Source organism: Melospiza georgiana, chromosome 18, assembly GCF_028018845.1.
Source record: "Melospiza georgiana isolate bMelGeo1 chromosome 18, bMelGeo1.pri, whole genome shotgun sequence".
Classification (NCBI taxonomy): domain Eukaryota; kingdom Metazoa; phylum Chordata; class Aves; order Passeriformes; family Passerellidae; genus Melospiza; species Melospiza georgiana.
This window is the reverse complement of record NC_080447.1, coordinates 1,050,596-1,078,552: the sequence shown is the minus strand read 5'-3', so window position 1 is coordinate 1,078,552 and position 27,957 is coordinate 1,050,596. Positions and strand designations below refer to the sequence as shown.

Below are 27,957 nucleotides of genomic sequence, written 5' to 3'. Positions count from 1 at the left end.
TGCCACGTTCCTCAGTGATGCAAATCAGTAGAGATTTGTTGTGGTTCACTGTGGATCACACATTAATTCATGGTGGGTTTATTAAACAAAAAATCCACAAGATCCCCAGAGCTGTGGAACAGAGTGCATTCAGAGCAAAGCCAGGACATGGAGGGCAAGTGGCATTACGTGTTGGGCATAAATAGGCTCTGACTTCTCAAAAGTTGGGAAATATGAGCTCCTCAGCACCATCTGCTCCCAGGGGATTCCTGATTTCCCTGGCTTTGCTCTGACCTCAGCAACTGATTTGGAAGAGATGTGTCAGTAATTGGCAGCAGGAGTTCAGACCCAGCTATGAGGACAGAAAGAAGTAACCAGGTTTGTAATTTGGAGCCTGATTCAGTGTTCAGTGAAGAATTTCCATCAGCTTTAACATCTCTGTGTTTGTGGGAACATAAATCTCTAATTTGGGTCACACACTGACCCTGGAGCAAGGGCACAGCATGGATGTGCATGAGCAAGAGAATCCTTCCTTGGGCATCACCCACACGTCAGATGTTGAGATGCTTTAACCACCAAAGCACAGTAAATCATTTCCATTCTTTATCATTTGCCATCTTTTCTGTGTGTTTGCAGTTTTCAGTTCCCCATGTACATGTGAGACACAGAGCAGAGTTTCAGTGTCAGTGACACTCTCACGACAAACCCCAGCCCATGTGGAGGGAGCAGCTGGCTGGAGTGTTTATCAGCCTCTGTTGTAGCTGTTCCTGCCTTCTGGAAAATTATTCACAAATACACAAGCATGACTTCATTTTGCCAGGAAGCAAGACCATTAATCCTGCCTACTTTGAAGCCACATCTTTTGTGGACTGTGGTGGGTAACTTATCTGTTCGGATTACTTAGATTGTTGGAGACTTCATCCCTTTGTAATGGTAATGACTGCTGAGTAGCTCAGCCCTGCATGAGAATTTTTCTTACATTTAAGACTATTTTTCTTTTCCATCTTAGATTTTTTCTTATATTTTCTTATATTTGACTGTGCTTAGTTCTAAATTCTTGCATTACTTATTTTATTATGTATTTAGTATTTTTTTATATAATAAATCCTCTCAAAGGGGGATTTGGTTTCTAAGGAGTTAATTGCTGTGTGCTCTTTTACTCATGAGCCAATTGAATCAGATAATTTGCTGTTTCCTGAGTAATGTCAGAGAGTGTACAGAAAGATCTTTTGTTCCACTGAAGATGTTAAAGAGGGTTTGAGGATTCCTTTCTCTGCAAATCCTTTACATGAAAGATTTACAGTATGTACGCTCCAAGATTTGGAAATGCTGCTATTTAAGCATCCACACATGTAATTAGTCACTAATTGTTAGCAGCTCCTACTCTCTTTAGCTTCTTTATTCTACCTATTCCAGATATTGCTGAAATCAGGCTCAGGACAGTGTGCAAACCCTTCAGTTTTATAACTGCTGCTGGTTCTTCACCTGAAGCAGGGAGAGATGGAATTTTCCAAGGCATTGGAGTGCCGAAGTTCTTGCTCCTGACATTCAAGAGCTTTTAGGTGATTGCAGCCCCCAACTCCTTTTTGTGGGACCCCAGCCTGGTCTGTGCTGCCCTGGGGACAGCTCGCTCTTCCCAAGAGCAGAACTCCCTTGTTCCATGTGTACAGAGCACTGTGGTGGCCCCTGGATGCCCCTTTTTGTTTCCACCTTCTCACTGGGTCAGTGCTGCTGCTTTTCTTACCAAAATCCTGGTGGAGACACCCTGGGGAGAGAGGATGAGCATGGGTGGGTGTGAGGGATGAAGGGCAAGGAGCAGCAGCACTGGTTATGGAGTGGTTATGGGATCAGGGACAAGGAGCAGCTCTGGAGCACTGGTTATGGAGTGGTTATGGGATCAGGGACATGGAGCAGCTCTGGAGCACTGGTTATGGAGTGGTTATGGGATCAGGGACATGGAGCAGCTCTGGAGCACTGGTTAGGAAGTGATAATGGGATAAAGAGCAGCTCTGGAGCAGTGCTTAGGGAGTGGTTATGGGATCAGGGGCATGGAGCAGCTCTGGAGCACTGGTATGGAGTGTTTGAGGGATCAGGGACATGGAGCAGCTCTGGAGTACTGGGTATGGAGTGGTTATGGGATGAAGGACAAGGATCAGCTCTGGAGCCCTGGTTATGGAGTGTTTGAGGGATCAGGGACATGGATCAGTGCTGGAGCCCTGGGTATGGAGTGTTTGAGGGATCAGGGACATGGATCAGCGCTGGAGCATTGGTTATGGGATCAGGGACATGGAGCAGCTCTGGAGCACTGGTATGGAGTGGTTATGGGATGAAGGACAAGGATCAGATCTGGAGCACTGGTTATGGAGTGGAATCAGGAATATGGATCAGCTCTGGAGCACTGGGTATGGAGTGTTTGTGGGATGAAGGACAAGGATCAGCTCTGGAGCCCTGGTTGTGGGGCTCAAGGAGCCCTGGCTGCAGCCTGCCCATGTTCCTCGTGGTCCAAACCTGCTCTGAGCACTGAGTGCAGAGCTGGGCCTTCACATGCTGAGGCTGTTCCTCGGCTCAGAGCTCAGAGGCCGTGCAGGTCAGCACTGCATGGCTCACCAGAGCCTGTGTCCCTTGCTCCAGGATCTGCAGAACAACAAGGAGCAGGGTTAACCAGCTGGGTCACCAGGCTGGCAGGGAGTGCTGCGAGGGGAAGGGCTCTGAGTGGGATGGAAGGGAACAGACCAAACCTGTCCTGAGCCTTTAAAAGTGTTCTGTCTCTCATTGTAATCAAGTGTACATGATTTGGGCATTTCAATTTCATTCTTCCATGTCTCTGTACTGCTCTTTTTGAAATCTTAATGCTTCTGACTCCATAGCCAAAACATCTCAATTATTGTCAGACTCCAAGGAGCTCAATGATAATAATCCTCTACAGGGAAAAAGATAGTTTAAGTGAAAGGAAGAGATTATTAGATGCAGGAAAGATATGTCAACAGTCATTCTTTCTTTGCTAAGTACTTGTAACTTATATTTTAAAAGAAAGTGTTGAAATTACTGCTCTTCAAAGAGAATACAAAAGGATAATGGTTGTTCTTTTCTAAGGAAAGTCACATTTCTCCTGGGGCTAATGCCATAAGGTTCTTTCTTTGTACTGAAAACAGCAGAGTGCTAAACAAAGACTAAAGATTGAAGTTATTAGAGGGAGATCTGTGCATTTATAATTTTATAGTTTGCAGTATGCCATTCCTGGTGTTGGCTTCCTTCTGTGCATTCCTGCTCACGAGGCTATAGAAACAATTTCCCTGTTGCCATCAGCCAGTGACAGCATTTTGACATTTGTCCAAGGTATGTAGGTACCTCCCCCCAGGTACCTGAAAACTCTAGATTTGCAAGTCTGGAACTTGCAGGCTTTCCCAGAGTTTCCTGAAGGTGTATAAAGTTAACCTTCAAAGTCTTTGTGGGACTGGTGTCCCTCTAGTCTCTTCTCTAAGCCAGTTTCCACATCCATCTGTCATTTTGCTCTGAGACTTAGTGATGTGGGTAGAAATCACCTCCCTAACTTCTCCTAAGATATAAACTGGAGATAATGGCCCTTACTCGATGCCTGACACGGCAGGCTAAAAATGCCAGAAGCACTCAGCTCAGTTCCCCCTCCAGTTCAGTCAATCTCTGGGAAGGACATTGATCTCATCAATTACCCATCTGCAGCAGAAAAGGGCTGGAAGGTTCTCAGGTGACCTCTGATGGTGGAATTGCTGCTGCCTGGGAGTCCCATCATGAGCAGAGCTTTGGCCTGGGCCAGCCCAGGTCTGTGGGGTCAGAAGGGTTGATCTGAATTCAGAACATTCACTTTGACCCTGTGCACTCTGTCCTGGGTGCTGCTTCTGTCCAGCCCTGGGTTAATGCCCTGGTGTCGCTATAGCCTTGTCTGGTGCAGCCCAGCCTTGCATTTCTGCTGGACTCTGATGAGAGCCCAAAGGTCAGAGCTGTGCTGGGGGTGCTTGCAGCCTCTGCACTTCCCTGCCAACGCTGTGCCAGCAGGGGAGGGCTGTGCTGCTAATTCTGAGTGTTTTCAGTTCCCTCCTCCCCACCTTTAGCTTGCTGCTTACAAGTGTCCTTTAGGGGAGAAAGCCTCAGTGCTGCAGGACTGGCTGCTTTGCCTGCACAAACTGCATTACCCAAGTGCTCACTTGTCCTTTGAACACAAAGAGACAGACAGCTGGAGCCTGGGGTATTGCTTGGTACAAAGCAAACATTTAAAAAGCACAGAGTTTCAGGTCCTTGCTGGTAATGGAAAGTGCTATTTTCAAAAGTGCCATTTGACATTTGGAAGATTAACTGGTATTGACTTCCTGTGTGAGTTGGGCTCCTGAGTATCTGAGTCACTTTTGGAAACCTGAGCCGGCCATCTGTTTCACTTAGGCTTTGCAGTGCCAAGTGAAGCAATGCATAAATACTTGGATGACTATAGTTTGTAGTACCTAAATTTAAAAAAGCAGTTATTTCAGCAGCCCAACACCTATTGGAATTTTCAGAACTTCTGGGGCCTCGAATTCCCAGTGCCTGGGAGAAAGCAGAGGCATTTGAAAGCAATCAGAGCCTGAAAGGAACTGGTGTTCTTGAAAACCCCAGAGCTGCCCCAGCTCTCTGGAATGTGGCTGCAAGGTACTTATGGAAATTTCACCTGCATCCCAACGAGAATCTTGCAACAGACTTAAATGTTAAAGCAAATGAATTTCTTAAAATTGAGCCAAAAAGTGAGGTGTAAAATGGTAACATACATGATGGGGACCTCCTGGTGCAAATCTGTGTTCAGATTGAGGTGGAGGAGGAGAGGAAGCACAGGGAGCTGCTCTCCATGGGGCTGCAGGGAAAGGCAGGCTTGTGCTGAACTGTGGCTGCTAGGTTTTGGTTAAAGAGAGCACTGCATTTTTTATTTTATTCCATTATAAGTAAGTGTGTGTTGATTGCTCTAAAGGAATTCAGAATAATGGCTGGTGTTTGAGTTTATTCCTGCAGCTGGATCAGGAGTGTAGAACAGCCTCAGTTTCATGATTTCTTAGCTTTGACATTAATTAAACAGTCATTGGACTTTCTGGGTGAGGTGGATCTGGACTGGTTAACATGAGACTAGATGCAAATAATTTTTAAAATATTTGGTTCCTGCTGTATAACTCACTGATTCCTTTATTCCAGTGTCAGAGCACTCAAAGCCTCCCTCACACAGCAGGCAGAGCTCTGCAAACTCCCCAGGACTCAATTTAAACACGGGCATTGTTGGTGTCCTCATTTCTCCCATGAACTCCTGCCTGACCTTGGCAAGTCACTGCATTTCCCTGTCCCCCATGTGTGACAACACCAAATAGGTTCATAGTTGTGTGCTGTGCGTGGCAGTCCTGGCTGAAAGCAGCAGGAGGAATGCATTGCAGTTGTTGTTGGTGTTATGGATCTGTTGAAGCAGCGTGTCCTCATGTGAGCAGGGCTGTTTGCACACTCAAAGTGCTTTGCTGGACAGTGGCCAGAAAGCAGGGATGAGCCCAAGACCAGCAGATACTCCCCAGGGCATTTAGCAGCAGGAGTGATGGTTCAGAGCCCCTCAGGAGGGTGCTGGGATATATAAATAATTGTCATCGGGATTTAGGCATTCAGGAGGCGCAGTCTGCTTTGCATGTAAACAAAATGTAGGTCTTGAGGGAGTCTGTGTCTCAGCTAAATCTGCTCATGTATAAATCCTCTTTTTTTAGGCTTTATATTTTGTAATCATTGTAATTTAAATTCAGCTACAGTCCACAGGATTTGCACATTTTACCACCATTAAGGAAGTCAGTAGGAGCTGTGCGTCCCACTCCCCGTAGCTGCCCTTCAATAATGAACTCCTTCCCCTCTCCTAAATCTGAAATTAGGGACAGCAGCAGCACTTGAGACAGCCTTTGAGAGGTTCAGCCCGAGAATCTGCATGGGAGGGACAATAAATTCAGGTGCTGTGTGTCTGTCTGTCCTGCTGCTGCCCTGGGTCAGCCCCAGCCAGCAGCAGGAGGTTGGGCTGTGCCCTGGTGATCCCATGCCAGGGGATCACTGTGCCAGCAGCACAGCCCCTGAGCCCTTTGGTTTCCTTCTGCTCTTGTTTGGCAGCCTTCCATGACACCCATCGCATGGAATGGAGCAGCTCCATGTGCCCTGGCAGCTGAGCAAACTCCTCACCACCCCAGCACTGAAACAAGCTGCTGCTGGGACAGGAACCCCCGTTCCCCCAGAACAGCCCCATCCTGCTGACATCCCTCCTGTCCTTCCCGTGTTTGCCTTTCCTGGGCAGAAGCTGTGTTCTGGAGCTCTCCAGGGCTGCCAGATGTTGCTTTGCCCATGGGTACAGGAGGCAGATGTTCCATGGAGCAGGACTGAGAGGAGAACACCCAGCCTCACCCAGCAGCCATGGCTGATTTATTCCCCGTGCAGTTAATCGTGTGGAATTCAAACCTGCAGGAGAGGGGTGTTAACATCCCCTCCATCATGCCTGCTAAGTGTTAGAATTGCAAGAAAGGGAGCCTCGGTACCTGTGTTACATGTGGAGTGTTCTATTAACTCACAGAGGCTCTTGGGCTTGGCTCTTTTCCCCTGGAGGCAATAGTAAAATTTGACAGGTGATTTTGTAGATGAAGACAGTAAACAGCTGTTGAAAATGATAATGTCTGAGTGGTTTTGTTGTTTCTATGAAAACTTAGTTACACTCATTTTAGATTAATTTTTCATTGTCTTCTGTAAATGAGAATTGCTTACATGGCTGCTTCAAATGGGACTTTGATTGCTTTCCATCTACTGCCAAAACCCTAAAAGGCTAAAAAATTCAAATGCATAAAACCACTTATGAGCAAAGATACAATAAATTCGTGTTACAGTGCATTTTAATTTGATAAAATAAAGTTTTGCTGCGCAGCAGTTTGTACTCATGTGTGAGAGAGGCATATACATTAGCCATTTAAATTCAGCACTGTGTTAAACAGCCATAAAAGCAATTCTGGCTGCTGTTGGGAGCTTTTGGTGTGGTATTATGGAATTTCCCAAAAGTCTGAGAAGCAATGTGGGAAAAATAAAATGAAATGTACTCGAGGAACAGGAATTGCAAGTGCAGCGTTGCAGCAAAGGCACCAGAGAGGGATGGGGAAGGTGGAGTTCAGCTCAGCCCCGGATTTCTGTGCTCCCTTTTTGGGGCTGTGGGAGAAGGGGCTGCCCTTGCCACCCAGGCACAGCACTGGGGCTGGCTCAGGGTGTTGGGATCTGGAACAGCTCAGTTTTCAGTGAATCAGTGAGCTAACAGACATCCTTTCACAGTTCTTGTTTGTTCAGTGTGAGTGTGCTCACAGCGTCCTGTTGGGTGAAACCATCTCAGTGTAAAACACCACTTAGGGCTCTCTTGTGCCAGTATTGAAAATAAAGAGGGCAAACCAGCTGGACAAAGTCTGAGCCATGGCTCAGGCCTGCTTTGGAGCAGGTTAGATTTAAAGTGCTGATCCCTGCAGGGGGAGGTTCCACCCAGGATGGCCTTTGGGCCTGGGGAAGGGGTCAGGACCTGTTGTTTGTGAGCTCACAGAAGGATCGGGCAGGTGTGAGTGAAAGTCACCTGCTCTTGTGTCAGATCACACACTGAATGAAACCTGAGTCCCGTGCTGACCTTTTGCAGAAGTTTTCTTTTGGCATAAATGTCAGGAAATGCTGCTGGAAATGAAAATATTGATAAATAGAGTGCAGGATCTAAACTGTAACTTCAGCTTGCTGGGAGCAGCTGTTTGGGCAGCCTTCGTTTGTTATTGGAACATTGTGCATCACCCAGTCCCTCATGCCAGTATCTCTAAAAATGTTTCTGACACACAGCACTTGCCTTGCAAGGCTTCACACCACAAAGAGCATTGTTCAGAGAGGGAAATCACTGCCTCTTTGGCAAATTGATACTTCAAAGTTCACAGCAGAGCCGTTTTTTAGAACTTCTTCACCCGAGGAAGTTCAGCTCAGATGTGCCAATACATTTTTAAGGATCTCCTGTTTTTCTCGCATTGAGCCAATTCTCCTGACAGGCTTAATAGAGGCCAGGGAAGACAAATGCCTGGAGTGAGATCATTGCAGCCCCTCATGGCCCCACAAAGGGCTTTGACACAGGCTGTGAACACCACAGGATATATAAATATATATATTCCAGAGGCCTGCAGCTCATGGGGCTGCCTGCTCCTCCCAGTTTGCAGAGCTTGGGAGGGGAGAGAGCAGGGGGCAGCGAGCAAGGGACAGAGTTTAGCAGTAAATAGATTTTCTGTGGATCCCCTGTGGCAGTTTATCACTAAATAGAAGATGTGCTGTGGGTCCCCTGTAAGGACCCAGGCTCTGTGCTCAGTGTGGCAGGAGCCTGGCTAGCAGAGGGCGACGTGAATCTGATGGAGGATTTGAGATCTGCAGCGGGGAAGGGGAGCAGGTACAACCTCAGCTGGATAAATTCAGCCTGTCCAGCCTGTTTGTGTCTGTGCCACTTCCCCTGCACACTCACTGAGCACCCATTCATTCACAAGGTCCATGTCCTCAGCCCTTGGCTTGTCACAGAAGGTTTTGTGCTTGCCAGTAAATGACATCAGTGGTTCCAGAAGCTCCTTTTTGTGTCTGCTGGCACAGGTAGAACATGGGAGTACTCTGTGGTAATTTAATACAGCCAGTTTAGACATTCTCTGGTTTTTCTCTTCCCTTTCTCTGTCCTCTTCACCAAGACATTTAGTGTCTTGTTGGTGATCTGTGAACCACATCATCAACAAGAATAATTGAATAAAAGTCTACTCATGTCAGGAAATAATGTCAATTTACACTAGATGTCATCTGCTGAGGATGAAGAGACAATCTCTGATAGCCTGGAGCATTTCTTACTTGCCTTAGGCATAATTTTGTCTTTATGTTTGAATACTTGGAGCTCAGTAATCCTGTAAATCCCTTTTTCTATATTCAAAAAGCTCCATCTGCTTTGGGAAACCCTTTAAATTAGTCCTAAAGGCCAAGTCTCTTTATAGAAATAACTGGATGGCACAGATATCCTATCTGCAAAAAAACCAGCCAACTTCCTAGTGAAAAGTAATTCTTGGAAGAGTTTGCAATGCTGCTGAAAATTATTAAGAAAATATTTGTCCATTTTCAAAAAGCTTTTTGATTGAATGTCATGTAGATGTGAGCATGTTTGGGATGTGTAACAGGCTGTGAAGATTCTCCCATGCAGAGTGGGAGAATCCTCTCTGTCTGTGGAACAAATGTTCATTCTGCAGGCAGGCACAGCAGGATGTTTGCAGAGATTTGTGCCCTGGGTTTGCCAGGGCTGTGTGTGCCACGCTCACCCTGCCCAGAGCAGCAGAGCTGGGCACTGCTGCAGGTTCAGCTCCCAGTGTCACACTGCCCTGCTGAGCTTCTGTCTCTGCATTAACCAGAGTGGAAGTATCTGGAAGGGGAAGTTCCTGTTCCTGGTGGAACAATCCCCACGCAGAGAGAGAGTTCCTGTGTCCTGTGCTGGCCTTTGCCAGGTGACCGGGGATGGCAGAGCCCAGGGCTGTACCAAAGGTGTGCCCCAGAGCAGAGCAGAGCCACCCTGGGAGCCCAGCTCACTGAGGAGAGGGACAGCACAAAGGGAGCCCAGCCCTCCTGCCAGGCAGCCAGGGATCCATCTGTGGGAGCAGAGCACGGAGCTGCTGCAATATTCAATAGCAGCCTGTGAGCAGCTCTCTGCTGGTGGAAAAGGTCATCTCCTGCTTTGCCTTGGCCTTCGGGAAATACTTTCAAAGTGTCCTGCCTTCTCTAAGCTGACAGGGCTGCTGGAGAGAGCCCCTGGGGGTGCAGGAGAGGTGACACTGGAGCAGTGCCCCACTGCCATCAACATCAAGAGCAGAACCACCAGTGACTGCAGCAAAGGAAGGGCAGGCCCCAAGTGTCACCCGAGTGTGGCTCAGGGCTGGCACCATGCTGCTGTCTCAGGCACAGGGAACGGGCAGCAACACTCACTGAGCAGCCCAGGACCTTGGAGAGGCTTGACACAGCTTTTACTGCATGGCTTGTTGCTGCACACTCAGGTTTCTGTGTTTAAAGGAAGGATGGATTGTTTGTTGCACACTCAGGTTTCTGTGTTTAAAGGAAGGATGGGTTGTTCCTGCACACTCAGGTTTCTGTGTTTAAAGGAAGGATGGATCCTTTGCTGCACACTCAGGTTTCTGTGTTTGAAGGAAGGATGGATTGTTTGTTGCACACACAGGTTTCTGTGTTTACAGGAAGGATGGGTTGTTCCTGCACACTCAGGTTTCTGTGTTTACAGGAAGGATGGATCCATTTCTGCACACTCAGGTTTCTGTGTTTAAAGGAAGGATGGGTTGTTGCACACTCAGGTTTCTGTGTTTTAAGGAAGGATGGGTTTTTGCTGCACACTCAGGTTTCTGTGTTTACAGGAAGGATGGATTGTTTGTTGCACACTCAGGTTTCTGTGTTTAAAGGAAGGATGGATTGTTTGCTGCACACTCAGGTTTCTGTGTTTAAAGGAAGGATGGGTTGTTTGTTGCACACTCAGGTTTCTGTGTTTAAAGGAAGGATGGATCCTTTGCTGCGCACTGAGGGGAACAAGTGTCCCTGATTCACTCCTTTTCCAATGGCTCTGGCAGGCTGCTACCCCAGGAAAACCAGACCAGCTGGAGGATCTGAGCTGGGAGGAGGCTGGGAGGGGCAAACCCCTCTATATCGGTGCTGGGAATTTCCAAGACCACCCTATCTGGTTGGCTGGCATCACCCTTCCCCCTGTTTAACCTTGTTTCCACATTGCAAGGCTGCAGTGTCAAACAGAACCCACGAGAGCATTCCTGGGTTTGCTGTGCCCTCAGCTGTGCTTGGCACTGGCAGCTCAAGGGGCAGCAGGGACAGCCTGGGCTCACAGGTACTGGGTGCTTGTCTTTGAGAATTGTCTCTCACATGATATTCACACAGCTGTGCCCTCGCTGCTGCTGCTGCTCTCCTGCAGGAACCATTAACAAGGGTAAGAAAGTTTCTTACCATGCAGGCAAAGGTGGAAAAGCAATGGAAGGTCCAGAGGAGCTTCTGATTTTGGCTCTGTATTTCCCCAGAGCCTTGGGAAGCTGGGCTCCCATCAGTGCAGTCCCACCTGGGATCAAACAGAGTTCAAAAGCAGCAAGGAGCAGGAGTGGTGACTAATATTGTTGAAGATTTCAATAACAAAGGGAAAGCTTGTGTTCTTTAGAATCTTTTTTCCTTTTTTTTTTTTTTTGACAGTGTCCCCTAAATGTCATTTGTATAATTACATAGAAACCTGTTTTGACTCATCTAGTGCAGAAAGGCATAGAAAGAAGGGCATAAAAAGGCAGCAATGATTGCTTGGAAAAAATCACAGCAGAGTTAGAAATCTTTGCTCTGGGCAGTGAGGCAATGTGTAATTGTGTGCTGCATGGAGGGATTCTGTGCTGCTAGGCTCTTGTTTATTACTTTCTGCAATAGAAATCTTGCTGCTGTTTACAGAGAATTCTGATATCATGGAGCCTGTGGTTCCCCCTAGCACTCCTGCCCTCTTCCTAGGGGCCAGGAGAAGATGAAATTGTTTTCCTAACAATGGAAAGTCACCTCTGGAAAGCACATCTCTCACAAGCCCCATCCAAGCCGTTGTGTTTCCTTGCTTTGCCTGATTTAGCACATTTGAAACTGAAGTTTCCCAACAAATGAGACATGGCAATTGTCTAATTGAGGTGCTGTAGGGGAAGGGCAGGTGTGGACAAGGCACAGATGTCAGGGCATCACTTCAGAGCTGCTCTTTATCTGCAGGTGCTGTGGCAGTGAGAGGCACTTGCTTTCCTCCCAGGCCATTCACCATTGGGCTCATGTCCCTCCATCTGTCTCGTTGGGGTGTTGGGGACCCGTTCTCTCTGTGTGCTGGCAGCAGGCAGGAGTGTCTGCAGCTGCCTGGAGAGCCCTGGCACCCCCAGCTCAGGGCAGGAGCCAGAGACATCTCCAGGAGTAGCTGCAGTCTGCTGCAAACTTGGATGGACATTTTGCTGACAGACAGATTTTCTGCTATAGCAGATACCCTCTGTATTTCCCTGCCTTTCCATTCTGTTAAACAGCAGGGTTGGATACAAATGCCATGGAACAAAGATCCAGCACTTCTCCTCATGAACAGAGTCCAGACCTGGATCCCCACCCTGCTCCTGACAGTGCCTTCATTCACAATGCACAGTGACTTCTTTGTTAGTCCACCCTAACACCAAACAGCTTTTGCCCCACAACTTAGTTTTCCCTGAAAAACAAAGTATTTTTCATTGTGAAAATTACAACTTGTTTGTGGAAAGCAGAACATTGAAAAAAGGAAAACTTTTTTTTGGGTAGCAACTCAGATTGTGATACAACATTAGTGATGGAGTGGGGGAGAAGTGAGAGAATCCTAGAATGGTTTGGGTTGGAAGTGACCTTAAAGATCATCCAATTCCAAACCCTTAACTTGGGCAGGGACACCTTCCTTCAGACCAGTTCCTCCAGGTCCCATCCAGCCTGGCCTTGAATGATAAAACATAAAATGATAAATCTATAAAATGATCCAATTTTTATAGCACCCTCAATGCAGTAGACGTAAGGAGAAAGGAAAATATAAATATCCAGAAGTGAGAGGGTGAGATTGCTAGTGAGCAGCTGAATTAGGCAGAAATCCAAAGGCAGATAGTTGGTGTGATCTCAGATCTATCAGCCGTGACAGTATCCCTTTAAATGAATCCTTAAAAATGTTAATTGCACATCATTGGCACTTCAGCAATGACATTTCTGCCACTGAATGTCATGGGGACATTTTCCCTTTTATTATCCTTGAGCAGGAGGAGTGAGCTACCACCAGATAACTGTATCATGAAATGTAATGGATCTACCTCCAGTATTTATGCTGGTTCCACTTTCAATAAGCTTCTTTTTAAATTTACAATGAGCAAGAGCTTTGGATGGCATTAGGAAGGCAGCGTTGTTAAGCTTTGCTTTATGAACTGTAAAATAAAGGTTTGTCCATCAGACTTGCAGAACTGCAGCTACTGAAAGCCCCAGGGTCTGTGGTTTTTGTAAATTTGAATAAGAGCTGGTTTATAACTGCAGCCTGAAGTTGGCCACGTTTTTGTCTGATTTCCCCAGGACATTCACTAGCACCAGCTCATTCTCCTTTGTTTTAAACATTCATAAGAAGGAAAAAAGACTGGGAAAGCAGACAGGGAATTGTAGAATCGTGGAACGGCCTGGGCTGGAAGGGAGCTTAAAACCCATCTAGTTCTGCTGACCTGGCCCTCCCAGTTTTCACTGGGGCCATTCCCATTTACAGGGAGTTCCATGAGCTCAGGATTTATCCCACTGCTGCTGCTCAGTGTTTTCCTCAGACTGGTTTGAGTTTCTGCTTCATCTACTTGTGACTTCAACATGGGAGAGACCATGTGAGCAGCACACATCACTGAAGAGAATTTATAACAAAAGAGTAGGGTTAAAAGACATCATACAAATACAAATAAGGGGAAAAATATGGTCTGAGACAGGAGATACCTGAGACTGGGGGAGAGGAATACACTCAGGCTGCAGAGGGCTCCTTAGTGAAGCTTGCAAAACTATATTGACTTCCTAGAAAGAAAACTTCTGCAGCTTCCCCAGACTGGTATTCTCCAGCTTTGGGCTGAACACAGCATTATTCAATTCCCTGCAGCTCCCAGTCCGAGGGGCTGCACACAAACTGGGTTTGCTGTGTGGTGAAATTGCAGCTGTTGGGTTTATTTCTCAGAGGACACAGCTCATTTCAAGGTCTTTTTCTCTCTATCCAGGCAGCTTCACAAACACCCAGAGAAGCTGTGAGCTGAGCTGGAGCTCTGTTCAGTCACTGCTACAGCAGCTGTGATCATTGCTTCTGCTCAGAAGCAGCCCCTGGCAGGGGGAGCTTGGAAAGCTGCACTGGTGTCCAAGGGGGAGCCTGGGGCTGGCACCCACAAAATTGATTTTCCTTGCTCAGGCCCTTTGTCCAAGTGTGAAAAACTACTTCAGTTCACCTGAGTGTTACTTTCTTAGTTGTTTCACCACAATATCCGTCACTTCCAGGCTGTTATTCTCCTTACCAAGGCATTAAATATGTGCACTCTTTAATCCATTGCCTCTGGGAAATGCAGATATTATATCAGCTTAACATGCCTGGTGGATAGTTGGTAGGTGTTTTTGCAGCAGGCAGATTCTCTGTTGAGAGAGAATGGGGACCTTTATGCACAAATATTTTTGGAGTTTTAAACAGAGCCAAACACCAATATGGTGGCAGAGCAGTAAAAACCCAACCCAGTAAGAACTACAGGAGCTGGAATCTGAATTCGCCTGACTTGTAAATGAGATGTGCATATCCCACATGTGATCTGCACACTCAGCTACATCCAAATGGGATTTTTCTTGCCATCTGGTTCATTTCAGTTTGTTTCAGGGTGAGTGTCTAGTGCTGTGACTTGCACAGGAGCCCAGCAGGCAGCAGTGGGGCTGTGTCCCTGCCTTTGGTCCCTGTGTCCCTGCCTTTGGTCCCTGTGTCACCTGGGGCACAGCTCTGCCACCGTATTGGTGTTTGGCTCTTCACTGGGCTGAAGGTGGAGACTGAGCCTGTCCACAAATGGATTTAATAATTGCAGTTTACATCATTTCCAGGGGTACTGCTGCTTCTAAATGGAGTAAAACACATGTGCAAGATATTTGTCCCAGAAAATGTCTTATCTAGACTGCTTTGTCAAAGGTGTTCTCCTGCCTCTGAAAATGTTTCACTGGCTGCTCCCAAGCTGTTAAAGTCAGCAATTAAATGGGAATGATAAAACCCCTTTGGAGTATTTGATCTCATCTTGCTGCATCTATCAAGCTGCAAGAGCCATGAAATCTAGGGCTGATGATGAGAAGATTCTGCCTCCTCTTTTCCCTTTGAAAGCCCTGGCTTTGGAGTGAGTCTCTGAAAATACCTGCTCGGGGTCTCCTCTCCAGTGCTGTCCCTTGGAAGCGTTTCAGTGCTTGCACATTTGCTGTCCCCTAAGAGGGAAATGCTGCTCACTGCTGGTGCTGCTGGAGAGGTTCCAGCCCTGAGTGAATACCAAGTAGAAAATGTCCTCAGAGGCAGGGGAGGTGATGAATCACTGTGGAAGTGATGCCTTGACCAATCTGCCTGTGGGTTTTGTTCTGTGCCATTGTAATGAAGACGTGAGCAGCCTGCACCTGGAGCAGAGGGAGTGGGGAGTGCAGTGATGGTGGGAGATGGTGGCAGCTCAGGAGCTGTGTTTGCTCACAGCCTGCTCCAGGCTGAGGCAGAGCCTTGCACACCTGATTCCTCTGGGAAAGGGAGAAATCAATCTCATCTGCCCTGTGCATCAGAGAAGACTGATGAGCCTGCTGTCCTCAGTGCAGCCTTTATCGGTGATTAGTGACTCTGAAACCTGCTCTGCATCGGAGGAAGGCATTGGGGATTTATTGTGGTCCCCAGTCAGGTCTCCCTCCTTCAGGGCCTGTCTTGTTCAGCTTCCTGCCTGTCCAGGAGAGGAGCATTTCTGCTTTCTGTACTCCAGTTAGCAACATGGCTTTTGCTGCTTGCTCTCAGTGGAACATCACTGACATTAGCATCTGTAGGCAAGGCTTGGACAGCGAATTCAGGCACTGGGTTGTTGTTTTTGTGAGACTGGCAGAATAAATTATTCCTCACCTTGTTCCCCTGGGAAATAAAGGCACAGGAATACCCCACCCTAGGCTCTCTCTATGCAGGCAGTGCACATTTATTAGCTGAGAATTGCCCTCCCACATGTCAGCTCTGAACCAGGAGTGCTCTTCAGCCTTCCCCAGCCCTGCTGAGGCTGGAGGCAGCTGGATCCTGGGCTCATGGCAGAGGTGCCACGTTCAGGTGAGGCAGACAGGCACCAGGGGTTTCTAAATGCCTAATGCCTATTGATTTTATTGTAGCTGCAAGGATCTGTGTCTTCATGTCTTGCCTGAGGTCGTTCAAGGATGCTGTGGAAAGAGCTGGGAAGTGAAATGAGATTTCCTGTCCTGGTCCAAACACCTTAATCAAAAAGCAATGTTTTATATCACAGTTTATGACAAGAAAGCCAAGAAACCTTATTAAGTAATCTAACTCTGATCTGGGCTGTACAAAGAAATCAAGTGCAGCATTATATCATCCTCCTGAGGATACACACCGATATTATGTTGTGGTGATCAAGAGTTTGCACAGTTATACCTTGGATACTTTCCTTTGGAGAACTTCATAGCACTTTTAATGTCTTAGATTTCCATGAAATTATGTCCTCCTCTCTGTTAATGTCAAAATAGATCATCCTTTTCTTTATCCTCTGCTGGTTTTTATGGTTTAAAGGTAAAAGCTAGGTTAATACTGCAAAATCAGATATTTTAGCTGCATTTTGTCTCCAGTAGTTAGCATTACTCTGTAATTACCACATCCTTCCCCCAGTTTGTTGAGGGGGTTTGCTTTGGAACAGCTTTTATTAAGGATTTGCTGAAAGAAACTTAATTTAAGCATTTGTGCTCCATGTGAAGAAGTGTTTCAGGTGGGCAGTGGTGCAGCAGCCAGGTCTGGTGTAAGGAGGGTGGAACTCAGTGATTTTTAGGATCCTTTCCCCCCCAAACCATTCCATGATCTTTAAAGCCACCTTCACTCACACTCTCCCAGCTCCAGTTCTAATTCTGTACCATTAATTTCCCTTCAATTGCTGTGGCTCAGCCTGGCCCAGGGTGTGTTCCCTACAGAAATCCCCGTGAGCAGATGTGCTTGGGAAAAGGTGCAGGAGAGCAGGAGATGGAGGATGGCAGGAACACAAGCCCTGAGTCTCTGGTGGCTTTGTCCCTGCACATGGTGAGAACGTTTCAATCCATCCCTTCGGTGCACTGTAACTGGGGGATGCTGGGCTTTGTGCTCCTCTCCATTTTTTATGTCACTTGCTAAGTGCTGATCTTGCATTAAGATGTCACTGTCAGAACTGGAGAGCATTAGAGACGAAAGGAGTTGCTGAATTTCCAGCAGGTCGAAGTATTCTCGGATCCCTGGGCACTTTCTGTAAAAATCTATTGGAATAAAAGATGGCTAAAAAATGTTTTTAATCTAGGCTTTTTGAAATTTCTCTTTTGAGAGTCACTGTAATAAATCGAAATTATTGATTTAGCCCGTAGCAGTGCTCAGATTCACTCATTTAAGAGTGGAAACTGCTCTATTACTTGGAGCAATAACCCAGCACTGTGAAATCTCTCATCAGAGACTGCTGGGCCACACCTGCAGATGGGCACGCTGCAAAGATTTCTGTCTGCTGATGGCCCTGGCAGCAGCTGAGCTCTCTGGGTGCTTTCCTTGGTCATCCTCTGCCCCCTGCCCTGGGAAACCTGTGCAGAACAGGCCTGGTCACTGATGCTGCCCTTGGTGGTCACTGATTTGGGGCTCAGTGGTCACTGATCCTAGCCTCAGCTCAGCCCTGGGCAGGTTTCCCATTGCTCCCCCTTTTCCAGACCCCTGAGAGTCTGGGAAAGGGGGAGAAAGAAGCAGAATCTATTTTGTGTTCAGTGTCTGTGGCATTACCCTCAGTGTGAGCTTGGCTGGGTTGTACACCCACAGTACCAGGTTTTAAATCCCCTGCATTAAATTAAGTACAGCTTTGGATAGAGCCGGTCCCGCATGTGGGTAGAAGGAAAATCTTCTTCCAAGGGTAAATGTTTCTTAGGGAGAAATATTTCTTTTTTCACTGAAGGTTTGAATGATCAATAAGTACTTGCAAAGGAATGCTTAATATCATACTCAAAAATCTTCTAAAACCAAAAATGCTGGTGCAGTTAGCACTGCTGATCTCCCAAGGGTGTGTGCTGCCCACACAGCTGGCAGCAGCTGGCAACTTTCATGGCATTTTCTCTTGATGTCACTTCTGTTTTGCTTTTTATGCATCTTTTATTATCTTTCCATTAACAGAACATTTCCATTCCACCTTCTTTTCCCAAGACTATGCTGCTCAGAGGCATGCAGGGGCTCTGTGCCCATTCTCCTGGGGCAGCATTTGCTGCCAGCCCTTGCCAGGAGTGCATTCCCCCATCCCTGACCTGCAGGCTCAGCTGTGAGCATCAGCATCTCCTCAGCATCAGCTGTGAGCATCAGCACCTCCTCAGCATCTCCTCAGCATCTCCTCAGCATCTCCTCAGCATCTCCTCAGCATCTCCTCAGCGTGCCCAGGCCCCAGCAGGGAGGAGCTGTGCCTTCAGCTGCTGCTGGTGCCTGCTGCCCACACCCACCGTGCCAGGGCTGCTCAGCACACCCAGAGGAGCCCCCAGTGCCCCGTGCCAGCACGTGCTGCAGTCTGGCCGTGAGTGATTCGCATTTCTGGAAATTCAAACACATGCAAGGAGCGACCTGGCCCGGGGGAGCTCTCAATCCAATCAAATTAGACTCGTCTATCCACCCTGGAGCGATTCCTTGGAAGCTCTTCCTTGAGGAAGCTTCATTTGCAATCACTGCGTGCTGTGTACTTTAAAAAAGTTTTATAATTACTTGCTGTTCCGGCTGCTGAGCACTCCTAAATGCTGGATATTAAGGAACTGCTGTTTCAGTCAGTGAACAAGCTCTGAACATTAAATGTGCTTCAGGAGAAGCATTTCTTCCTCAGCCATTACACATCTCTGAAGGCAGATTTGTTTTCAAGTGGATGCTTTCCCAGCTGTTGCTCGCCTCTGTTTGCTCTGTGAGGAGAGGGAAGGAGGAAAGTGATGATGCTGTGACATTGCACCGAGCCTGCTGGGCTGTGGGGGGAGCATCTCTCACAGATGCAGGAGCTGGGATGTCGGGGCAGGTCAGCCTGGAACAGCACCAAGAAAAGCTTTGTCTTGCACCATGCACATTTTTTGACATTTTTTGTATCTCATGTTTTACAGAAAAAAATACTTTAGCATTAATCAGAGAACTGTAGATGGATTTTGGTACCATTTTTATGGCCCTCCACCACTAAAGCAGCCTGTCTTTGTCATGGGCAGGAGAGCTCAGTGATACCAGTGCTGGGGAGAACTGGAAATGCCAGCCTGGAGGTGTTTTGTAAAAGGTGATAACAATGATTTCTGTCCCAGAATAACTCACCAAAGCAGGCCTCAGGTGCAGGATGGTGTTAGGATGCTGAAAGCCATTCCAGAACCCAGTGCTGTGCTGGCCAGTGACACCAGAACCAAAAAGATTTGGCAAAACCCAGATCTGGTCCTTACCTGTGCCAGCCTTCCAATGGCCTGAGAGTGTCCCCAGCCCCTGCTGGGTCCTGGAGCAGGGCTGGGGCACTCAGGGAAGGGAGAGGAGGTTTGGGAGTCAGGCCTGGCTGGGAATGAGCTCCTCCCCACCTGCAGGGTCCCTCCTGCAGCTCTCTGGAGCTGCCAGCAGAGCTGTGGGGCTTGTGTTGGAAAGATTGCAGAGGATCTTTGGGGAAATGCAGGCAAACTTCTTCATCTGCAGACCTTTCCTGGAGTTCATTAGCTCTTGGAGCAGCTCTGATGTGTGCAAAGATTTATTCTCCATTTGGTGGGAGTGAAAGCACTGGGATGGTCAATCACATGGAAAAACTTTTTCTCTGCCAGTTACTAAGAATCAGAACTAGAAATGGTGCAAATAATGTCATTTCAGGTGTCATTAATCTGGGGCACAGTGGTGCCTGTAGCAGCCAAACGCACACTGCAGCTCAGGTGATTCAGGTCTCCTTGCATGTGCTCATGTGTGCACATAAATGACCGAATTCCTGCAGTGTGTGTTCACCTGTGCTCATGTGTGCACATAAATGACCAAATTCCCTGGAGTGTGTGTTCACCTGTGCTCATGTGTGCACATAAATGACCAAATTCCTGCAGTGCGTGTTCACCTGGAGTGTGTGTTCACCTGTGCTCATGTGTGCACATAAATGACCAAATTCCCTGCAGTGTGTGTTCACCTGCAGTGTGTGTTCACCTGTGCTCATGTGTGCACATAAATGACCAAATTCCTGCAGTGTGTGTTCACCTGCAGTGTGTGTTCACCTGTGCTCATGTGTGCACATAAATGACCAAATTCCTGCAGTGTGTGTTCACCTGTGCTCATGTGTGCACATAAATGACCAAATTCCTGCAGTGTGTGTTCACCTGGAGCTGTACCAGAAGAGTGCAAACCCCAGTCACTGCAGCTGCCTCCTATTTACAGGCTGTGAGATTTATTTAGTAGGAGCTCTTCAAGTGGCAATAGGCTGGGCTTGAGTTATGAATTGCTAAACCCATCCATCCATCACATCACTGCCCAAAATCACTCTCTGAATGCAGGCAGGAAATGTGCCACTGTCACAAATGTGCTCAATGTCTCTCTTTTGACACAGCAAGAAAACAGCAAGGAAATAAATCTCAAGCATTAGGTAGTATTAAGACTTTTCAGAGGGAGCCATCCAAATGAAAACCCATAATCAAAATAATAATTATCAGGGGAACCATTTGCTTTCAAAGTAATCATGCAAAGTAAAGCACAGAATATGTCTTAAGTAGCAGAAAACGGTGATTTCAGTTCAGAGGGAGAAAGGAAGTCTAGCACTTGAGAATGTAAGTGCTTTGTACATGAGCGGTTCTTGATGAGTTTTCTCAGAAATGGGCCTTCATGTATTGTATGGAAAAAAGAGAGGAAAAATGGGAGCTGTTACGTGATGAATGCAGGCAAAGGTGTGATGAGGCTGGCATTGGGTTACTGAGCTGGGAAGTTACCTGTCATTCCCTTCATTTTCAAATCATTTCAGCTGGGGTTGGGTTGCAGGAATTTTCAGTGGAATATTAACACTGTGGGAAGGCATTTGGACAGTTCCAGGGAATTTAATGGATAATTTCTAATGAAGAGGATTTCAACTTTTTTTTTTTTTTATTTTTAATTAAGCCAGCAGCTAGTCCAGCAAATGTCTTTCATATATTCTTATTATTTCTGGTGTAGTTACAGAATTTAATATGAGGAGAAACATTTCCAGCATGTCTTTTCATATTTGTTTTTCAAATTTGCTTAGTGAGTTTGTGGTATATTTCACCTGCCACAGCTTTTTTCTTTATTTCATCTCAGCTGCCTGAGATTTTAATTTCCAGAGAGCACCTCTAAGGTTAGACTAAAATTGTCATTTTTTTCATTTAATCCTGTTAATTGTTTAATGGCTTTGCCACACTGGTTACACTGAGCTTCTGATTGTGATCCTCAGCACTGATTGCTGTGGATTTCTGTGGTTTTGGTGGTGGACATCTACAAGAAACCTTGGTTTTCTTTTTGGCTGCAGCAATTCCGGGCTCCTCAGCCTGCATGAGCTGCACTGGCCTTAACTTTGGTTTATCAGAGTTCAGATCCAACTCAGAGTATGAAACATATTTGAAAAATCAAACAGAACTTGGAATGGAACAAGTGGGTTACAATAACCTGGATTCCATCCCTCCATGGTGCCCATAGCAGAAGCTTTGGTAATTTTGGATAATTCCAGTTTGTGTGCTCTGAGGCAGTTGTAGATTGGATAAAGTCTCGTAGAAGCTCTGAATAAACATCTGAGCTTGCAGCGAATAGCTGGCTCCCCTCAGCAGCCCTGCACCCCAGTAATGGCTCTGTTTGCTGTCCCCAGGAGCACCAGCCTGTTCCACGAGGTCGTGCAGCTGGAGTTTGAGATCGCCAGCTTCAGCAGCCTGTCGGGCACGCAGCCCATCAGCTGGCAGGTGGAGTACCCCCAGCACGGCTCCTCCGAGCCCGCCCTGGCCGAGATCTTCATCTGCCAGAAGGACCTGGTGGCCATCGTGCCCCTGGCCATGGTAAGAGCCCCTCCCAGCCCGTGCCCACCCGCGCTGAGCAGGCAGGGCCGGCCCCAGCCTCAGCAGGGAGTGCTCCCTGCCCTGCCACTGCCTCTGGGAACATCCTCACCCTGGGCACAGCACCCTACACTGACCCCACAAAACAGGAACTGTCCTCACCCTGGGCACAGCACCCTACACTGACCCCACAAAACAGGAGCCATCCTCACCCTGGGCACAGCACCCTACATTGACCCCACAAAACAGGAGCCATCCTCACCCTGGGCACAGCACCCTACACTGACCCCACAAAACAGAACCATCCTCACCCTGGGCACAGCACCCTACACTGACCCCACAAAACAGAACCATCCTCACCCTGGGCACAGCACCCTACACTGACCCCACAAAACAGAACCATCCTCACCCTGGGCACAGCACCCTACACTGACCCCACAAAACAGGAACCATCCTCACCCTGGGCACAGCACCCTACACTGACCCCACAAAACAGGAGCCATCCTCACCCTGGGCACAGCACCCTACACTGACCCCACAAAACAGGAACTGTCCTCAGCCTGGGCACAGCACCCTACACTGACCCCATGAAACAGGAGCCATCCTCACCCTGGGCACAGCACCCTACACTGACCCCACAAAACAGGAACTGTCCTCACCCTGGGCACAGCACCCTACACTGACCCCACAAAACAGGAGCCATCCTCACCCTGGGCACAGCACCCTACACTGACCCCACAAAACAGAACCATCCTCACCCTGGGCACAGCACCCTACACTGACCCCATGAAACAGGAGCCATCCTCAGCCTGGGCACAGCACCCAGGTGCTGCACTGACCCCACAGGAGAGGGATGATGAGAGGGAAGGGATGCTGATAGGGAAGGGATGCTCAGAGGGATGGGATGCTGAGAGAGGAGGAATGCTCAGAGGGAGGGGATGCTCAGAGGAAGGGATGCTCAGAGGGAAGGGATGCTCAGAGGGAAGGGATGCTCAGAGGGAAGGGATGATCAGAGGAAGGGATGCTCAGAGGGAAGGGATGCTCAGAGGGAAGGGATGCTCAAAGGGAGAGGATGCTGAGAGAGAAAGGATACTGATAGGGAAGGGATGCTCAGAGGGAAGGGATGCTCAGAGGGAAGGGATGCTCAGAGGGAAGGGATGCTCAGAGGAAGAGATACTGAGAGGGAAAGTATGCCAAGAGGAAAGGATTCTCAGAGGAAGGGATGCTGCCTCTTCAACCATCTCCCTCATGTTTAAACCCTCAGTTTCTTGGCTTTTCCCACAAAACCCAGTAGATTTTTTCTCATTACCTTGAACTTGCAACTCGTTAGGGCCTCAAGGACCTCCTGCTGAAGGCCAGGCTGCTTGGTCCTTGGTAGGCTGAGGCTGATACTGATTCTTCTGCTTGATGACCTAATAGTGTAGGAACTTCTGGTTTGAGGTCAAAAATAGAAAACAGTAATAGCCTCAATAGTATATTTAAGAATCATGAAGTGCAGTCTTTCCTGTGGGTAAATGGTTTGGGTTAAAATCTGCTCTCCCTGCTCAGTGTTTTTGGAAAATAAGGAATTTCACTGGATTCTCCAGCATTTCAGCTGTGCTGTTGTTGGGCAGGCATTTTATTTTCTGTTGCTCAGGATCTGGAAGAAGAGTTAGGCATTGCTCTGTGCTTCTTGTGAATGTTGTCCCTCCAGTGCATCATCTTGGTGGCACAATTCTGGCAGCCTTTTCTTTGAACAATGTTCAGCAGATAATTAGATGAGTATTATTTCCTGGAAGTCCCAGTCTTCAATATTTTCTTCCCCTTTGAAGAGTGAAACTGCTGCTCATATCAAATGAGGTCATGGCCAGCAATTTCCTGATCCACAGTCTGTTAAGTCAGCAGAAAGGCTGCACTGCATTCCAGATCTGAGGGGGAAATAATTGTCCTCATTACCTGTCAGCTTGAACAGGGAGTATTTATTGGAGCATCTGCCCTCTAAGGGCTGGAGAACGTGCACGAAGCAGAATTTTTGTGGTCAGATTTTAGTTTGAGATAGATGCCTTCCACTGCCAGACAACAGACATGTGTCTGCTGGCAGACTTTGTGTCTTCTTGCTCTTTTCATGAAAGAATTCATCAGCTTCTCTCTGTGTTCCATATCTGAGGGAATGGAGATTCTGATATCTCCTGTCAGGGTGTGATGCCTCTGCTCTTGCATACAGGGTTCTTGCAGACTTGTGTCTGTCCTGCATTAAAATTCATCTGCCTGCGAGGGTTCCTGTAAGAACTGGAGGTCTAAAAGGACGAGTTTAGTGTTGAATAAATCATGTAAGGCAAGATCCTTTATTCCCTACAGATTGCCAGTGGGCACTGTGGGTTCAAACAGAGGGTTCAAACAATGAAATCATTAAACCTTTCTCTCCACAAAGCTTTCTTGTGTTTATCTCATTGCTGTGCCTTGTGATAACACTTAGCCAGAGCCAAAATACACTGTGTTAACAGAATGCAGCTGGATGGAGCAGCAGAGCACAATTGGCTTTACTGGCAGGATGTTTTAGATAAAAGGAATTTCACTTCTCTCTCAGCTAACCCTGCACACCAGCCAGGGTGCTCCCCTCGTGCAGGCATTAATCTCCAGCTGAGCTGATTACCTGGCAGCCCCTGCTCAGTCCAGGAGTCCCTGCAAGCACAGGGGGTGACCCTGGCCCTGCTGGAGGCAGCTCAGAGTCTGTGTCTGCCCTGCCCAGCACAGCAGCAGCACAGGCCGTGTCCAGGAACGACATCTCAGTGTTGAGCAGCAAGTGGGGTTTGTGCTCCTCTGGGGAAAGGAGATTTTGTTGGTTTAAGCATGGAGAGTTCCAGGGTAGAGCTGCAGACATGCAGAGTCAAAGCTGTCACTGCACATTTTTAAAAGTGAGCAGGAGAAGGAGCTGCTCAAGGACACTGCAGTGTCCCAGCTGTGGGGCTGCTCAGGTCCTGCCCTGCTCTGAGGGACACCTGGAAAGTCTCTGAGCAAACTTCTCTCTGCTTTGGGTGGAACTTGGATAAAGGCTGCTCTGACCCATGGACTAGAGCTGGTCTCCTGTGAGCCATTCCAAACTTATGAAGCAAGAAAGATCATGTATCTTTTATTGCCCTGTGCCTGATTACATTACAGAAAGAGTTGTAAGATGAAAACCAAGTGGTCTTCAAAAGATTAGTGCAACTGTTGCTATGGCGTTCTGAAAGAGATTAAAGAATTGACATTGTCAGCAAGAACTGAACCTGAAATTTTAAAATAGCCTGGTAGGGCTTGGCTCAGTGGAGCAAGGGGTAGGGTAAATCAGCAGATCCATCTGCTGATGGGAGCTGGTGCACCCTGGTACAAAGTGAATCCTTCCCCTGTGGAAGAACATCCTGTGAGCTCTGCTTGCTCCAGTCTCCAGTGTGCACACACAGTACCCTGGCAGGGCCAGCATCAGTGTGTGGCTGAGACTCCCAGCTGCTCATCAGGCACTGCAGTTCCTCCTGTGCCTTTTGCTCATGGTGCTTGGTTTGTGTGTTTCTGTGCATTCTGAACTCACAGTGTTGGTGCTCCTGCTGCAGCACCCACTGCAGAGCTGTGACTCAGCCAAAACCACTTTTTGACAGTTTTATGTGTGCTTGTTAACTGGCTTTCCATTAAAACAGAGCTGATCAAAACCTTAGCTCCCAAAGCACTGTTGTTTTATATACACATTTGTGTCTGCTGTTCCCTAAGGGAAGGATTTTTTAAGGTATTTCATTGTAATGAAGTCCCTGCAATACCATTTTAAAATATGGACCTGAATAAATAGAGTTTTCATCCCTGCACAGTGTGTGAGTTCACACCATAAAGCTCTATCTAGTTCAAGGGCACACAAGTGCAGAATTCTCACTCTGGTTCATCTTTCACTCTTTGGTGAAGTGGAGACAACAGGCACAGAGGAGCTTTCCAGAAGGAAAAATCCATTTCCTGATTTGCTTATCACAAACAAACAAATGAACAAACAGATCATCCACGTGTCAGACTTTTCAGCTGACAGGTATTGTCTCAGATAATTCAGTTATGACTCACATGAAATAAATACTGGGAGCTTAGGAAATTTATTTTATGCAAAATGGAGCTATTCTATTAATAGTGCTGACTGGGACAGCTTGGATCAGCTCTGCAGCCCTGAGCGGAACCTGAAGTTGGGAGGTTTCAGAGTTAGTGTGCAAGAGCAGAGTCCCAATGCCCAGAGATGCTCCTGTGCCTCCCCCAGTGCAGGCTGCTCTGAAGGACAGCATTGCTTCCTTCAGGTTTGGGGGGATGGAATTGCACCAATTGTGCATAAATTGTTGATATCAGCTGAGGGCTCTGCACCTGCCAGTGTAAAGCGCTGTGTCACACAGGGACTGGGACCTGCAGTGCTGATTGATTCACCTTATCTGGAGAGAATTGGCTTTTTGTGCTGCCTGCCCATCAGGAAACAAAAGCAGAACATGGACAAACTGTTGTTCATTGATCTCAAATTGGTCAGAAGGTGCAGACAGCATAAAGAACCCAAAATTACTCAATTTAAGTCTGCCTTTTTAAGTCCCAGAGATCATTTCTACAGCCCTTACACTTTGCCTCCAGCTTCTGCTTCCCTCCATGTACTGCATTCCTGCTTTGTACAGTCACATTGAGCCCTACCTTTGCAGGAAATGAGAATGGATCAGTGAGGCCGTCCCAGCTGGCTGCAATGAGTATTTCCATTGGTCCAAGCTGAATACCATTTTCTATGAGTATGTGCAATTTCCTCTTGAGTATCTCCAGTCTGACAGTGCTGTGGGATGAATTACTTTGGGATTTTTAAGATGCTGAGGAGAGGTGGGGACAGCTAACTTCCAGATTTTTAAAGATCTCTGAGAAATGTTAATGTGAGGCTTAATGGATGCTTCTTAGTCTTGACAGGAGGCAAAGCCTGCTAAGCAAACAAATCATTGCAGAACAACAAGAATGTGCAGGGAGACACAAAATAAATTATTGGCTGCTGGGTGTGCGGATACCAGAATGCTCCCCTGGAAGAGGAGTGTCAGAAACCTCTGGAGAATTCTGTGTGAGCCCAGCTGATCCACGTCAGGGGCTGGGTCAAGTGGAACTGAGCTCCTGAAAGGGAAAGGAGGGACAGCAGAGCTGCCAGGGGGACACTTGGGTCAGCTCCTGGCACTGCACTGTGTAATGTGTGAAATCTGGAGGCTGTGTTGTCTTGTGGTGTATTTTGGGGGTTGTTTGAAGTGTTGGTTCAGCTTTAAGTGTGGTACTGCCCCACCAGAAGAAGACATCTTAGACAGCAGCGAATATTTGAAGTGACAGCTGGTTTAAATTCGGGCTGCTTAACACAGCCACAGAGGCGATATTGCAGCTGCCACACGTGCCAGCAGAGTGAGCTGTGCTCAGGAGGGGCTGCCCTCGGTGCTGGAGCTGCTCGGGACTGTGGCCAGCCCAGAGCAGATGGAGGAGGGCAGAGGGCACTGCCAGCAGGGGCAGAGCAGCTCCAGAGGCCGCTGCTGGCAGAGGTTTGCAGCTGGCAGAGAGCTGGAGTGCAAGGCAGGGGGTTCCTCACTGGTGATCAATCTGCAGCCTGTGCTGGGCAGTTCGGGCTTGGCAGAGCTCAGCCATGGCCAGCACTGCTGGGCACAGAGCTGCTGCTGCTGCTGCTGCTGCCAGGGCTGGGAGCAGGAAACAGCTGGGAGAGCATGGCATGGCTTATGTGGGACAGGGAATGGCACCCAGCAGCCGCCATGGCTGGGTGCTGCCTTCTCCTCTGGAATAATGCACCAGCTCTCCCTCAACTCAGCTTTCTCATTAGCTGTAGCTAGGAGGTGATTGTCTGGACTTAACTGGTAAATGCACATCCACTGTCCAAACTAACTCCAGACAGCAAACATTATTATTTTATTTTATTTTATTTTATTTTATTTTATTTTATTTTATTTTATTTTATTTTATTTTATTTTATTTTATTTTATTTTATTTTATATTTTATTTTATTTAATATTTTATTTTATTTAATATTATTCTTTATTTTATTTTATTTTATATTTTATTTTATTTTATATTTTATTTTATTTTATATTTTATTTTATTTTATTTTATTTTATTTTTTATTTTGTTTTATTTTTTATTATTTAATTTAATTTAATTTAATTTAATTTA

General features: G+C 47.2%; 1 protein-coding gene across 1 annotated transcript in view; it reads left to right on the top strand.

Moving 5' to 3' along the window:
* The window catches only part of TMEM132C (transmembrane protein 132C), a 165,989-nt gene that overhangs the window by 106,945 nt on the left and 31,087 nt on the right, over positions 1-27,957 (top strand). Inside the window, exon 4 of the mRNA XM_058036794.1 lies at positions 21,615-21,798. Within this exon, the coding sequence (XP_057892777.1) occupies positions 21,615-21,798 (184 nt within the window). The remainder of the gene's footprint in view (positions 1-21,614; positions 21,799-27,957) is intronic.